Genomic DNA, 16643 nt, shown 5'->3' on the forward strand with positions numbered 1-16643 from the left:
AGGCAAGCACAGAAATTAAGGCTGGCAACGTGCCTACTGGTATTTAATGAGTCACCATCCACAGGGTTGTTCAAGGAAAGGTTGGACCTGGCACTAAGGGCCATGGTGTAGTGGGGTGATATTGGTAGTAGGGTGATGGTTGGACCAGGTCCTTGAAGGTCCTGGTCCCTGTTAGGATGTTAGGACCTGCAGCTGTAGCATCACCATGTCAATTTTATTATTATTATTTTTTTTTTTCCTAAAAGTAGGAGAAACAGCAGTTTCTAAGCCACTTTTGCAAACGGCCTTGAAATTCTTACTTCAGAACAGCAGGCCGCGGCCCAGCTTCCCCTGCTTCACCGGGCCGGGGCCGGGGCCCGGGCCCGGAGCGCTCCCCTGCCGGCCGGGCGGCTGCGCAGAGCCGAGCGGCGGGCGCGGGATGTCGGCCGCCTTCCTCCCCCCACCTCCGGCCCGGCCGGGCCCGGCCCCGCCGCTCCGCCCCGGGCAGCGGGGCGGGGCTGCGGGCGGCAGCGCCAGGCGGAGGCACGGCGCGGTGCGGTGCGGTGCGCTGGGCGGACTGTTCGGGAAGGGCGCCCCGTGGCCGCCACGACCCCCGGTGGCGCTGTGCCTCCTACCTCTCCCCGCCCCGCACGGCCGCGCCGCTCGGAGCCCCGGCGGCGGGGGGGCGGTGCGAGGCATGAAGCTGAGCAAAGCCCAGTACGACGAAATAGCGCAGTTCCTGGGGCACGTGCAGCCCACCCGGCAGAGCCTGCGGAAGCTGAAGGAGAATTTCCCTAGGTAAGTGCTCCCTGCCCTCCGCCGCGGCACCCCCCGGCGCGGGGCGGGCGGCTGGGGCCCGGGCGGCGGCCTGCGGGCTCGGCCGAGGGGCCGCGGGCGGCCGTGCCGCCAGCCCCGGCCTGTGCCTCCAGTTCCAAGCCCCCACACGGTACCAAGTCACTCGGACATGCACACCTGCACCGACGGCGATGCACAGGGCTCGCCGGGACCCGAAAAGTTAGGCACAAAGTAAAGTGTGCATCTTCCCCCAGCTGCACCTTCAAATAAAAGCTTTCATGGGGGTCCAAAGCACCAGGCACATCTCTTGACACGCACGAAGCATTAGGACTCGGGGTTTTCCTCTCTGGGTGATACCAAGGCAGGAGGCCTGGTGTGCCACTTCCCTCGTGGTATAGGGAAATGGGGCTTTCAGGCCTTTTTGGACCTCTTACATCGTGCTGATCTCTGTTGAGTTGAAGGCTGGAAGAGATCAGCAACTTACACGTGACCATTCATCTGTTTTCTCATCTGAACAGCACTCAGGATTGTCAGAGGCATGCCAGAATGACCACAGGCTACTGTGGAAGGGTCAGGATTGAAAATATTAAAAGTTTAAAGGTCTAACTTAAAGGATCAGGATGCGCTTCATGCAATGATCTTCATTGCTAAAATTTGCTTGCTACTGATAATAACAAAGTTGTAAAGGGCATGTTATAAAAGTCATGTTGCAAGAGAAAGTTAAGTTAATGCCAAATTGGGTAGAATGGGAGAGGAATCCAAATTGGATTCCATTGGGAAACTTGTAGTACTACCTTTAAAATGCACCAGAAACATTTTTTCTCTATAGAAAGATCTTTTCTGTATAGAAAGCTGCACATCCATAGATGTTCTACTGCTCTGGTGAGAGGTGGAAATAAATAAATAAATAAAAATCATTCACATGCTTCCTAAGCAAGCCTTGCTAATCTTATGACAGGTGTGACTGGGAAAACTGCCTCTGTGTAACTTACAGTAAGAGGATTAAAAACCAACACTAACTTAGGCTTTTAAACTGTCCAATGAAAACTTCTCCTTTTTCAGGAAAGTAATGTAGTTAAAAATCAAGCTGAGGCATTGACCCTGTTGAAGAGAAGAAGTGATGATGAAGCAAAGAGGTTGGTTCAGTGAGCACATTTTGTTGCTTTGCTGGGAGCCCAGTTCAACTTGCACAATACTTCTGCAGCTTGGGAAATCACTTACTGTGACAGCGTATCTCAGATGAGTGTACGCTTGGCGTTACCACTTTGGTTGCAATGAAACTAGAAGAGTGTTTGTACACATGTATGCATGCATACATCCACACACACACGTGCACAATATTCTCTTTTTTTAGACTCTTTTTAAAGCTGTCTTGAAAGACAGAATTTGGGGTGGGTTTGCCAAGTCAGTCACTGTGTGTAGGAACCTGCTTACAATATCCACAGAAATAAGCGCTTCGACTATGGAAAAAAAGTTTGTCAGAGAACTACCAGGCCTTTCTGCTGATGCCTTATACTTCCCAGTGTATCCCTTTGAGGCTGTGGAACATCCATTCGCTCCTCAGTTTCAGAATTTGATTACTCCTAGAAAAAAAAAAAAAAAGCACTAATAACAGAACATGGAATTACATGAGGGAAAACATTATGCTTTTTCTAAACCATCTGGCTTCAGGTGTGGCAAATGCTGTAAGGCAGAGGTTAGCTATAATTATTTCTTCCATGATTTGCTGGCATGGCATACTGTTATGTTGTCACCCATATTAGGAGATCAGAATGTCCTCTTATGGAGTTTCTGCTTGTAGGCCTCTCCTGAATTTTGTTTCCCCATCCTAAGAGAAAGCTAAAATCTGATGTTTGAATGATGGGTACAAGATTTCTTCTCATCTGCTACTTCAGTCACTGAATTGCTACATCTTCAAAATGTCTACTTTAAGTGTAGCTTGAGGAAGTTACAGTTTCCTTCTTCTGTAAGTCTCCTTTCTGTGAATGGCTCAGCAAGTGATGTTTATTTGTTGTCTTTTTCTTTATTTTTCATAGTAGGGCAGATGCCAAAAACCCTCAGAGGAAAAAGTTTGAAGTAGCAAAATCTGTTGGGATAGTGATTTTGAGTTGCAGGTAAAATTTTAGAATACATTCAAATACCACTGCTTCCCTTTGCAAATTAGGGAGATGTACTGAAACAGGTGAGTGTTATGATGCGAAGAGTGGGTACTCTCTGTAAAAATTAAGTTGTAAAAGAGGCTGCCTGGAGAGAGATGTAAAATTGTTTGCCATCCTGAGTGCTTATTTAGAGGCTCTTACAAGTTACCTGTTTGGTAATTTTGTAGCTTATATTTTCTATATAAAGTTTTTTTTATAATCTAGAACCTGTGTCATTCTCTGCAGGGATTAGGAGTTTAGTTGGACTTCTTTGCCTTTTTTTTTTTTTATTATTATTATTATTCAAAACAGAATAGAACCCTAACTTTCTAATTCAGTCTTTTAAAGAAAATGTTCCAGAATATATCATGGTGGTTGCAGTGGTATGAAGGTGTCCATAAACAGTTTGTCATTACTATGGGTCACTGGTTCAAACTAGGAAGTACATCCAGAAAAGCTGCTTTCACCTTGCACTTTCATTCCCAGGAAGGATCGGTATTCCACTGACAGTACAATAAATAAGTTGATAGTTTTCAAGTATTTCTGGTTCCTACTGCTTCACAGATCCTGAGAGTCTTTGGACTCTCTGCATTAATTTTCTCAGGCTTTTTTTTTTTTTTTTCTAATACTGTCTTATCTACTAGATGCTCTCTTGCCTATTGTGCTTCTTGACAGCTCACAGTTTTCTCTCCCTTTTTGTTTCAATGTATGTTTCATATTTGGTATGGGTCAGCGGTTGTTCTACAGTTTATCCCTAAGAGCAATCTGTAATTTCCACAAAATTATTGCCACAATTTAGTGTGTATAAGTGTGCTGTGTAGTGGCTGCCAACATGATCTGTAATTCTGTGTTTATAAGTATCTTTATAACAGCATCCATACTTTCTTCTTTTTACAAGCCTGTAATGTTACAGAAAACCCAGATTTAGTGTAATTTCCAAAATAGAAACTCATAAATCAAATTCCTGTTCTTTTTCTGCTAGTGCAGCATCTCTATTCCATAACTGGCAATTTATTGTTTGTTTGTTTTTAAGGTATTGGTTACATGCTTAGCAGTTGTCTTTCAACTTTATCATTCGTGTTTACGTTCAACATGTTGTATTTAACAGCAGGATTTGGGGATGATATGAGGATTATCAAAATGGAATTTTGTCTGCTAAGTATGACAAATCTCTGCCAAAATCGGATGCAGTTTATTTGAGCTTCTTAACAACACTTTGTGTTGTGCTTTTCTAAAGAGTGCCAACTTTCCTGCTTTGTTTCTCACCTGGTTATCTGCTGGCTGGTAATTTGTGTTTTGCTTTGTAACTTCTGTATTTTATTCTTCTGCTTTCTCTTTAGCCATGAAGCCATGAACTGATGTTCATCCGTGATAGTATTTTTCTCAGTAAGAAGTAATGTCTAAATTGGATTGCCAATTGTAGGGCGAGTTACAATCTCATTTCTTTAGCACTTGTTTTTTCTGTTTTAAGTTAGAAGTACCCACCAGTAGAATCTTCTCCAAAAGAATTACCTTAGCATTACCTATCCATGGTGACAAGATTTAGGTTAGACCTTTAAACTTTTAATATTTTCAAGTACCATTTTAACTTGCCTGGGAAAGTCCAGCTTGAGTTTGATCCATACCCAAGTTGAGTGTAGTTGTTTCCAGGGGGGGAAGGGAACAGCCAAAAACCTCAGTTTCTCTGAATATGGGAATGTGTAATTAATTTCTCTTTGAAAACTTTTCCTGAAGTTCCTATCAATAGAACATGATTGACAAATAACTGGACCCTACTCAAATCTGTACCTTGTACAATATTTTGCTCTTCTTGGTATGCAATTCTGATAGAATTCTACATTTTTCTTGCTAGAATCTTCTGTCTTCTGCCAAGATTTCTAAGGGTGTAAGGTTTGCTGACCCAGTTTATTAGAGTACTGTCTTGTTTTTTCTTACACAGAGTTTTTCCTCGTTTGATTCTGTTCTATGTAAGTCTGAGTTTTTTACACTATGTTATGTCTGATTTAGGGGTTCCAGGAACTTTCTGATGGTGCCAGTTGACTAGTCTTTCTTCTTTTAGAGATGTCAGAAACCTTACTTTCTGAGTCCTTGCATTGAACTGTTGTGGAAGATATTTCAGTTCATCTAGGAGTGCTGTATTCTTCCATACCACAGTTAGTGTTGTCTGTATTGTTTCTCTTCCTTAATTATAAATTGTTAAACAAACTTAGTGCTTCTAGCCTGACTTCATTTTCAGTGCCTCCACTTTTATTCCTATAAAAGAAACATTCTTTTTTGAGCCCCTTTGAGTGCAAATCATGTTTATAGGGAGTTTCAAAGTGCTAGGATTTCAAACTATTAGAATTTATAGCAGCTGCTCTGTGCAAGTCTTTACTTGCTACCTTTTCATCAGTGCATCTGTGTAAAGATGTACTGTTCTGTTTGTGCGTCATCTGTAAAAGCTTTCTTCTTAGCGATAAGGATGAGCATTTCTTACAGCAGAAACATAAGGGAAGCTTACCAATAAGCAAGGGACTAAACGCCCTGTAAGCAAGATAAAAAGGTGATAGGCTGGGTCAGAGTGGATTTTGGCCTTTTTTTAAGCATGGTTATTTGGTTTTAACATACTTCACACCAGGCCTGGGAAGTGCACCAACAAGATTTGTTATTAAATAATGTGTCTGCGTGGTAACGTCTCACAATGTAAATTAGAAAATAGATTGTTTATTATTTTCTTGATTTTATCGTCTTCTTAGTGATGGTTCATACTGAAACAAAGGCCCTTAAAGAATTTTAAACATGTGACATCCAAACCAGCCAAAGTTCTGATTATTTAAGACTCAGTTAACATCTGCAACTACCTCAAAGGAGGTTGTAGTGAGGTGGGGGTCAGTCTCTTCTCCCAGGCAACAAACAATAGAACAAGAGGAAAGGGCCTCAAGTTGCACCAGGGGTGGATTAGGTTGGATATTAGGAAAAACGTCTTCACTGAAAGGGTTCTGAAGCATTAGAACAGGCTGCCTAGGGAAGTAGTTGAGTCACCATCCCTGGAGGGGATATAGAAAAAAAAGACGTGTAGATGCAGTGTTTATGGACATGGTTTAGTGGTGGAATTGGTAGTGCCAGTTAGCAGTTGGACATCATGATGTTAGAGGTCTTTTTCAACCCAAATGATTCTGTGATCTTTTATTCCTCTTTCTCCACTGTCATTGTTGCCTCCTTTTGGCTTCTACAGTTTGTGATAGATATGTGTGTTTTTCCTCTTCCAGCTGGTTTTGTTTACAAGGAAATATATTATCTTTTCATGAATAATTTCATTCCTCCTTTATGCTGCTGCTGCTTAGTACTGATCAGTGCACAATGGTTGAGTTATGGAACAGGAAGGTAGAACTGTTGCCTCTTTTTTTCTGTGTTTTTCTTTCTTTCAATCTCTGGATTCTGGTACCTGCTGGTAAAGAAGCCTGGAGATTGAGTCAAGGTAAAAGGAGAATTCTCTGTTCCTTGCTGTAACGTTCCTTGGAGCTTTTGTTCCAGGAGAGAGGACTAGCAGTGAAGCTTGAGAACAGAGGGCAGCTGGATGTCTAAGTGGCTTTCAGAGCTCTGTGCTGTGTATATACAAGCTCAAGTATATTAGACAATGAAATCTTACCTGTGGGCAGCCAACCTACTGGTGTGTGAGAAATCAGTTACACTCTCTTCTTTCTGAAAAGGCTATAATCACAACAAAACGGACATAATTTGGCAGTTTCCCTGCAATCTCTGCTCTTCTGAATAGTAGGTAAATTATTTTGGAAAGCAGATGAACAGTCTTCAGTCTACAAGCATTTATCAAGTAATTCTCATTTAGAAAGTTGCCTTTGTGCCCATGAGAGCTAACAACATTTATTTCTTAAAACAAAGGCGTAGGTTAAGCTCCCTGTGCTTTTCTGTATTCTCACTAATTGTAATAATAAAATCTCACTAGCCACCTCCTTGATTTCAGTAGACCAGTAGAAAATAGATTTTAGTGGAGATGCAGAGACTTGGAGACTTTATGTTAAACTTAAGAGGAAATAAACATTTTATACTACTGTTTGGTTTTGCCTATTACATGCAGCAGAAGCCTAACGTAATTCAACATTTGTTATGTTCTTGAAGCTATGTTTAACCTTACATGTAAGCAGATTGATAATAAGAGTTGGGAGGTAGACGTGGCTTGTTGTTTGAAAAGCAAATTAAAAATACACAGGTTTTCAGAAATGACCTACAATAAAATGTAGCATGATAAAAATGTTCTTAGAACAAAATACAAATTTATAAAGTAATTCTGTGACCTTTGCATTGATAACATTCCATTTGGATATATATTCTTGCTATTTGAAGGCTTGGTGTCAGATTGTGATCTGTATCTTGGTAAGATATTACAGTTTTGGTAGGATAAACCAGACTGCAGTACAGGTTTTCTGATTTCACTGTAAATGCCAGTGTACGAGCCTTAGAGGCTTTGCAACTGGTTGGGTTTGGTGCATCATGCTGAAAAACTGTTTGGTTATGCTGTGGCCTTAAATAGGAAGGAGGCTAATTCTTCTCTGTGGTACAAAGTATTGCATCACAGAAATTAACTATATTGTCATATAACTTAGAAGGACTTTTTCTCATCCTTTACTCTTTAGATTAAAAGTAAGATAATTATTTAAAAGATAGCTATTGTTAACGGTAGATACTTTCAGAATGGGCAATGTAATTTTACTGATGTTTGATGTTCTCCAATAGCACTAGATAGGATGTAGAAGGAAAAATCTTATGTTAGTACGGGTAAATTCTAAACCTTAAGGGTGTGGATGCCTTCAGGATTTCTTCGGAAAAAAATGGAAAGGTTTTTTGGGAGGTTTGTTGGCTTGTTTCTGTTGGCTAAAGTGTAGATAGCATGTATAAGCATGTGCCAACATGAAATTAATTTTGAGGGAAGTACAATGTACTTTTCTGTTACAATTTTTATTGTGTGTTTTTAGGTGTAATCATCCTCTTACAAGGATTCCCACATATATTGTCCATCCTAGTAAAATGCCAAGTTATTTTAGAGGTTAGCCTTGAAATTTTGCTTGAAATGTGCAGCCGAAATTAAGGTTGTACTTTTTGAATTCTTGAGTACTAACTTTTTTTTTCTCCTTTCTCTCTTAACCTTCTTCCCCTGCAGTATAGGAAGTGCTACAATACAGGAGTCCAATTCGTTCAAAAAAATAAAAAATAAAGATGGAATAGAGCTTAACTACACTTGTGAAGTTCATATTGGCAGAGTAAAGTAAACCTTTTTGGCCTTGAGGAATTCATTTAAACCATTTAGAAGCCAGTCCTGTATCCTTTGAAGAACCGATGGTGAAATACAAGGATTGGAGGAGGTCTCTTAGAGCAGAAGTGGCAATGAGTTCTCTGTAATTAAAAAATGTGCTCTGAATCTGTTGTAGCTCTTTGTGTTAAGTGCTCTTGCTTAGTATAGAAGGAAAGAAAGAAAGAGGAAGAGGGGGAGAAAACAGGAAAAGAGAGAGAAGAGCAAAAAGAGAAAGAAAAGACAAAAGAGGTGGAGGGGGAGCAGAGAAAGAACCAAAAGGAAAAGAAAAGGAAATTGAAAGAAAATTAAGAAGAAAGGAAAAGCAAGAAAAAGCAAGCGAGGGAGAAAGAAAATCCTTTTATATGTCAAAGCTGCAGGGTTTGTTTTTGTCACAATGAATGTTACTATGTTGCTTCTTAAAGTTTAATTTGATTGTACTTTTTGCCACTTTACAAACGATACAGTAGTGATAATCGGCAGTAGAACAGAAGTGTAAATCCTGTAACACTACTGAGTATTTCATTCTAAAGCAAGATTGGTGTCATCAGAGAGACCAACAGATGTCTACAGATTTAAGGGCCAGATTACGGTTGTTGTTAAGTAAGGATGAAGTGGAAGTTTTAACACTGACCATATGTGCATTTTAATTGACTTGTATATTTTAGAATACCTTTATAGTCACATTGCTTGTACAATGGACAATAATGGTAAAATGGTAATTCTTGATTATATTTTAGAACCAGTTCCTTACTGTGTCATTCTGAAGTCTGCAAACAAGTCTAGGATAGACTTTTATGAGCAGAGGCGATTTGGTACATCTGAGAGAAAAATATTTTATTCATGTATTGTTTTTCGGACAGTCATATTCTGGGCTATATTACAATGGCACAATAAATTGCTGAATACACTGTCTGCTGAATATGACCTCACCATGAAAAATTTGATGCATTAGAGTAGGAAAGGTTGGAATATATCAACCTTAGATGACAAGGGACTTTGAATTTTGACCTAACACAGATGACCTTTGTGTGCAATAAAAGTGAGTTTAATCTCCAGGTCAAGGTTGAGGTGAATGGTAGGGCAATGTGGATTAGTTTGTGCTCGCAATGGCTGGATCACACCTAGCAAGCATGGAAATTCATGGTCTCTGCATTTTAGAGTAACCAAATGCTTATTTACATAAAGCTTACCCATATCTATTATACCACCTTTGAAAACTACGCTGTACCTTAAGACAACTAACTCTTCAGCAGGTGTAGGCTGATTCATTTGAAGCTCAGTGTTTCAGAGTAAGAAATGTGAGGTATGCATATTCTGCTCCTATAGATCATTGAATAGGTAAGCTAAATAAAATTTCTTCTCTAGCATGTAGAAGAAAGGCTGTCAAGTATATTGCCTTGCTATGAAAAGGGAGAAATCTTGAAGCTTTATTTCTTTGACAGCTAACCTGTCTATGGAACATCGGAAGTTTATTCCTAAGTGGCTTATCCTTTTAGGAGGAACACAATTAAGAGAGCTCTGATCTGTTTCACTAGGCAAATACAAAGAAAACAACTCCTTTTGAGAACTCCCTTGCTGTAAAAGGTATTTGATCAAAGAAGCTAAGTTACAAAATGTTTTGGGGGTTGTCTAGGTTACATAATAAAGATGTATAGTTGAATTTAAATAAAAGATTGTAGTGTTTTATAGCAGTCAAAAACAAAATCTGTCTTTTTAACTGGTTGGTGTTCCAGGAGTGCTATTTTACGAACACGCTCACAGTATATGCCTTGAATACTTGACACAGATAAGAGTAGCAGTGGTGCTGTTGGAAGGAGGGGGGAAGGAGGGAGTTCTCTTTAAATCAGCCAGGGGAAAAAAAAAAAAAAAAAAGTTTGAGACTAATGGAAAGAACCTCTACTCCTTTAATAGAGCCTGCAAAATATATTCTCCAGGACTGATCAGCTCTGAAGGCTCTGGAGGTTTGATGATTGGAATGGCAGGAAATCACGCTTTCAGGACATAACGAATTGACTAGGCCATCCATCATTTGTTAGCATGCGCTGAAACGCTGGGTTTGTGTGCAGAGGTCTGTGATTTAGTAAATACTTGGGAGATGAATAGAGCTTACACACAAGGGAAGATATTGCTGTCCTTCAGCAGCCTTAGACACAGATCCCTGCTGAGAACGCCGTCTGACAGCAGCTCATCAGTAACTGGCCTGTCACAGTCAGTGATGCCCACCAGCCATCTCCAGTATATTAAATGCATTTTTAATATCTGCTTCAGTAGATTTAATGAAGAAAATTTAGTTTCCATACTCTGATCACTGCTTCCTCAAGTGTTTTAAAGCATTGACTGAAGCAATTCCAAGAAAGGAACTATGCTGATACCTGGAGGATTTGATTGAAAATGAAAGTGAAACAGAACACAAACAGGAGTGCTATTATCCGGTTTCCTTAAAGCAAAACAAAAATGTTTGGAAAAAGCAGTGATCTTCTTAGAAACAATTGACCCTCCTGCAGAGGGACCTCATGCAGCATGCTGTACAGCAGCAGAGATGCAGTGCTGCAAAAGGTGTTTGTACATAGTGGTTCTGTTTAGTGTGGCTGGATTTGCCAAAAGGCATAATTGCATTTCCTAAGCTTTCAGTTGTTAGGTCTTGAGTCAGATCATCGTTCTGTCAGGCTTTCAGAGTTCTCAAAGACACTGGGTATGAATAGGAGGAATGGAAGAGTAAATGTTTTCAATAGTTCTGCAAACTGCCTTAGATTTTGTGGGGGGTTTTGAGCATTTTTGCAAGGGATGTAGTTGGTGAAAATCATTGTAGCGTTCCATGGTATTGTTTAAACTGATGTAATGTATAAATAATAAGATACATTGGAGAATAAAACTTCTGCTATTCTTACAACTTAGCAGGCTCATTGAGAGTTATAAAATACCAACATTCTGTTCAAAAGGATCGTAAGGAACTGTTTTTGTAACTCTGTACCAAATGATAAAATCTTTTGCTATCTACATATAGATAAACTTCATAGTTGTTTGAATTTCCTGGGAACTTTCAGAGAAAACTTCCGTTTATGTGAAGGCAAATATGTTGGTTTTGATTTTTTTTTTTAATGAGATTCAATGCTTATGATATTTACTTCAAGACAGCAAGACAAACAACTCGATTTTGTTGCAAACATCCATTTGAAACATTCACTTCTTGAGCTTTTTTTCCCTCAGGAATCCATTCTGTGTTCACAGAAGAGAAAGCAAGTGCTGAATGAGACCTATAAATTTGATTCTTGTATGTGTCAAAACAGTAATGTATTAAATGCATATTATTATAAAAATTTAAGACATGTCCTAAACACTTACATTTTTATAACACATGGCAATATTAAATAATACATTTTCTTGTTAGCATCTGTTTGCTGTCATTGTTGGCAGGGCCTATGATTTATTACTTAAATTAATGACTACAACCATTTTGGTCCTGATGTATGCCCCTAAGCTTATCATACCACTTAATAAAATAACATATATGCTTTTACAAGAATCATTGTTTAATTGTTTATTCTTTTAAGTTCGTGATGAAAATATCGTGTGTTTTTCCAATGTGAATGTCTTGGAAGATTGTATAATACTCCAAACTGAGTGAAATAACGACAGGGATTTACTTCACTAAGAATATAGAATATGCTAACTGATCCCATTAAAACTTTTCTAAGACAAGCCTAATAATTTGTTACCAAAAAGAAAAGGTATAGAAAAATAATTCTGTTTTCTTTGGATACAGTGATGGTTCATTTGTTCATTTGTTGGACTAATTGGTACCATAGAAGTAGACTTCAAACTTCTGTTGGCATGCTTAGATTTCATGATCTATCATTAGTTTTAAGCTTGTATTTCATGGAGTTCTTGTTGTCCATGGGCTTCAAATGAAGAATTCAAAGTAAATGAACTTCTTGTCAGCAGGCTTAAAGTTGCCAAACAGGAATCCACACCTCCTGGGGGAAAAGCATTCTGGTTTGGAAACCTGTTAGGTTGAAAATTTCTGTTTTGTCAGCAACTAAAGCATTTGTATTGATCTTATTTTTTTTTTATGTATGTATTTTTTAAATTCTAGTGTATAACATTTTGAATGTGATAGTGATTTGAAAGGGATCCATTATTCCTTCCAGTGCACACCTTAAGATATCCAGTAGCCTGATGGATAATGACAGTCTCATTGCTTTATGCTGGAGAGTTCTTTAACTTGAATCCCCTGCTTTATCTTTCTCATCTGGGTAGGATATTTAAGCAGTTGTTGCTGTCTATCTAAACTGGTGAAATGGCTTCAGGTCAGGATGTGTGCTGAAGAGGATTTTATTGTTTGGGTAAATGTCCTCTGCGTATCTGCAACTAGGCCTGCAGGGTCTTGGAAGTGCTTGATATCCATGATTCCCAGAGAGCTCCAGGAAGTTTCAATGCTGAAGAAAAATATCCTAAAATAGCACACATTCTTCCATTGAAAGCAGGGTGTCAGATAATTCAAGACCTATGTTATACCTGTGTGAACGGTAGTAGGTTGTGTAATGCAGCCTGCTGGAAACTTTTAAAGACAACATTAAAACTATGACCAATATAGAGGTAATACTGACTTCTGTAACTGAAGGGGTTTTCATCAAAATTAATATAAATTGACTTCTGGAGTTCCTCATTGTTATTGTGGACCCAGATGGTAATAATGGCACCATGTGTTTGTATTTCCATTTGTGGTTGGCTAGGAGGTGGCAGAACTTCATATCAATCCACTACTGATACTCCTACAGAAGAAAAGGCTACTGAACACTAGCCCTTTCCAGCATTAATACAAAATGCATGTCAATCCAGCTGGCCTTCAGTTTTCAGTACACAAGTGGGCATTGTCCTAGACAAGGTCATTATCCCAGATACACAAAATATAAAGAAATCAAACAAGCTAAATTTTTGCCTCTTGAAGAGTTAAAAAAGGAAGTTTTGTTTTGAACAGTTGACAGGTACTCTAGTGAGGCTGAGCAAGTTCATTTCCAAATACAGTGTTTACTGACCTCATTGCAGCGAGTTATCTCACACAGAAAGATGTTATACTTTATCCTATTATTGGAAACAGGAAAGTTCAATTATTGACCAAAAAGAGAAGTCTGACTACATTTTCATCTCATTTGTATTGTGTTCCTTTGACATCAGTGGTCTGAGAGAGAAAAAGAAAATGGCTGTTTGCAGGATTTTGGGGGGATTTTTTTTTTCTTGTAGTCTTATCTGTCTGTTTGGTATGCCCTCTAAGTGACTTTAAAAAAAAATAAAAATCCTGTTGGTTATTCAACAGCTAGTATCCACAAGCTTATGCTTTTTTTTTGAATTTACTATTTACAGATGGACCTCACTAGTGACTGACGATCATTTTTATACATGATTGTTTTTGTGGTTTTGCGGTTTCTGAATAGAATTTTCGTCCATTTGTCTAGTCATATTTGTCTGCAGTTCTAACATTTTCAGTCTCAATAATTGAAAAATACTATTCAAATTTTTCAGCTACTTTGAGAAATTAATATATTTCTATGTAGATGGTTGGGGGAGGGTCAGCATTTATTACATGATAATCACTGGCTTTAATTTATTTTGTAATTCTTAGCGTTTTAGTCTCCTCACCAGGGATAATATATCAATGGAACTTTGCATTAGTGGATCGGGTTGTATACTGAAATAACCGGTTAAAATTATTAAAATATGCAGTGGAAAGCAATGTGCTTAGTTTAATGTGCTTCTGAATATTAAATGCAAGTAAAATGGTATATAGACATGGAGCCATTTGTTATATTTTAGTATATGAAGCAATAGCTGCGTAAACCTTAACCTCATAATTTTGCAAGTTCCACTTTATCATGTAGCTGTAAAAGGTAATCAAAATAAATCATGGAAGATGAAGAAATATTTTCTAGGGCTTTCTGTATGCTTTCAGAAGTGGAGCTTGATCCATGAAATTTTAGTAAGCATATTAAATAATACAATATGATGTGCAACGTGTCAGGTCTGATAAATTATTTTGTATAGGACATTTATACAACATATGGTGAGCTGCTATGTGAACAGCTTAATGACTAAATTATGTTAATCTTCCTTGCCATATTTACTTTTCATTTAAAAAAATGGTGTTTTCAATTTTTGATTTTACTTTTGATCATGGGCAGATATAAGAAAGGTGTAGGTCATCTCCGAGAAGCTGTGACAGTGATCCAAGGTTCCTCAGCTGTGCAGTGTACATAACACAGATGTTGGGAGAGTCATCTGTCAGCTATGCCTCTCCTACGGAGTTAAAGTTCTAGGGGGAAAAGAATTCGACACAGTGCTGTCACTGTTACATTTTCACAATAGAAGAGCATGCAAATATTCAACCTCCTGCTTAGCAGTAGTGCCCTGTCTAATGTCTGTGCTGGTTAGAATAAAAAAATAGTGGGTGCATCTAGGGCTCATAGATCTGACAAAGGTCATGCTATGCTGGGCATTTGAATTGGAAATTGTCTGGACTTAGATTTTATAAAGCTCCCACTGTTGTCGGGGAAAATTTCAGCAGGGTTTTGTCCCTAGAGAGGCCTCTTAGGCCCTTTTCTGTCCTATGAATGAATTTAGATGTGAGGGTTTCTCCTGCCTTAAAACTGTTAAGTTCATTTTGCATACATCCCCAGAGAGAAAAACTGGCAGATGCTTTTGTCTTGGAAGTGTTTAAAAGAAAACTGCAGAACAGGAACAAGGGAGAGAAGGGGCCCTGTGTGGAGTCCCAGAACATTTTGGAAATGGCCAATATGCAGTTTTCATCAGTACTAAGGCGGGGCGCAATATGGTGCCTGTAGCTCACTGGGGAATATGAATGTTGATTAAGCATACTCCCAGGCTTTGAAATCCTGAAAGCAGTGTCAGAATAATGGATGTTGAGCAAATGTCAAGCATTTGTTAATTTCTCTGTTATTTGGAGTTTATCTACCATGATCAATCAAATAAACTAGTGCTTCTCTGTTGTGGCATGTGTCATTGATATGGTGATTAGGTGGCTGGAGAGGCCTTCTGCCTTTTTTTTGTTGTTTGTTTGTTTGTTACAGGTAGCAGATTACATGGGAACAGCCATAACTTTAACTTAAAGATTTGTTTGTGGTTGGTTTAGTGGAAAGTGGTGCATTAACAAAACACTTTAAGGGTACCAAGAGAAGCTGCAGTTGCTTATCTGCTGTGCTAAAAATAAAATTCACTCCTTTTTTTTTTTTTTTTTTTTTTTTTTCCTCTCTGTTCTTGGCCTTAAAGCTTTACTGTTGCAGGGAAGGAGAAATTACCGCTAAGTGAAAGTTAATCAAATGAACTGTTACTTAAAAGGAGAAGTTTGAAAGCAAAAGGTATCCACCCCAAATGAGTATTAGTCCATAGATCAGTCTCCTTCTTCCCTCTAAATCTTTGGTTTCTGTAATATAGGTCTCAACACCCCTGGTTTTGGTTGGGAAGTTATCAGGTGCCCTTTAGTTAAAAGTCGAGGGGATGACTCTCACCTTTTTGTAAGAACATGCATTTTTTTATGTTATGATAACATGATTTTAACAAATTTATGTTATGATAACATATATTTCTATCTTATGATATGTATGTTAGATAAGCTGGTAGTTACTGAGTAGCATACAGAAATGGAAACAGTCCAGTACAGAATATTTTTTCCTCCAGCTTCTCAATTGTCATTGTCTTTTGATATCCTAGTTCTGCTAATTTGCCATTATTAGGAATTAAGAAACATACAAAAACCTGAGAGTTAAATGTGGAGAACAATTTTAAAAAATAATTTGAAGGAGCAAAAGATGTAGCGGCCTTTGCTGCTTTATCATTAATGTGTTAAGACTTCAAAATGGAAGAGGGGTAGGTTTGGGATGTTTTGTTTATGCCCTTTTTTAAAGCTGCTCAAATGATGTTAATTGTCAAATTTCACTGAATTCTACTGAAGTTTAGTTACCCTCCTCTCGTGATTTTTTTTTTTTCAAAGTCTGGTCCTCATGTGCTTTAATGCAAAGACAGCAATGTATATTTTTATTACATTTTTGACAACTCCCAGAAATTTAAGAAGTGTCAGTGAGTCATGCCATATGACTTGATGCAGTTTGAGGTCATATTTAGTTTATTTTAACACGGCACAAATGTTTGATGTTGAACTAGTTTTACTTCTTCCATAGTTCCCACATATTTATTTACCAAGGCCTCTGGGCCCATTCTACTAAGACCAAGTCAGATTTTGGCGCTTATTGAAGGTGGTGCTCTACGGTGAACCCATGGAGTGTTTACATCAGGGATGACTCCATTCAGCTAGGGCATGGCATCAGAGTTCTGCTGGAAGCCCGGCCTCTTTGGCAACGCAGGAGGTGAAGCATTGTCCCCATTTGCAGAGTAGTACAAAGAACATGGAAAGGAAAGGAAAGGAAAATTCAATT

At 38.7% G+C, this 16643-nt stretch overlaps 1 protein-coding gene across 11 annotated transcripts in view; it reads left to right on the forward strand.

The window, feature by feature from the left end:
* Positions 1-508: 508 nt before the first annotated feature.
* Positions 509-16643, forward strand: part of CDIN1 (CDAN1 interacting nuclease 1) — a 137180-nt gene continuing 121045 nt past the window's right edge. For 4 of the 11 annotated variants that reach the window (XR_014693421.1, XM_084520504.1, XM_084520505.1 and 1 more), the window contains exon 1: positions 513-777. Coding sequence is in view for 9 of the 11 variants with exons in the window: in XM_084520504.1 (XP_084376630.1) it covers positions 677-777 (101 nt within the window). In the remaining 2 variants the exon portion in view is untranslated. Of the gene's footprint in view, positions 778-16643 lie in introns of all 11 variants that reach the window. The other 7 variants (XR_014693422.1, XM_084520509.1, XM_084520511.1 and 4 more) reach the window with 6 other exon arrangements.

The sequence above is a fragment of the Aythya ferina genome (genome assembly GCF_964211825.1).
Source record: "Aythya ferina genome assembly, chromosome: 5".
Taxonomy (NCBI): Eukaryota; Metazoa; Chordata; class Aves; order Anseriformes; family Anatidae; genus Aythya; species Aythya ferina.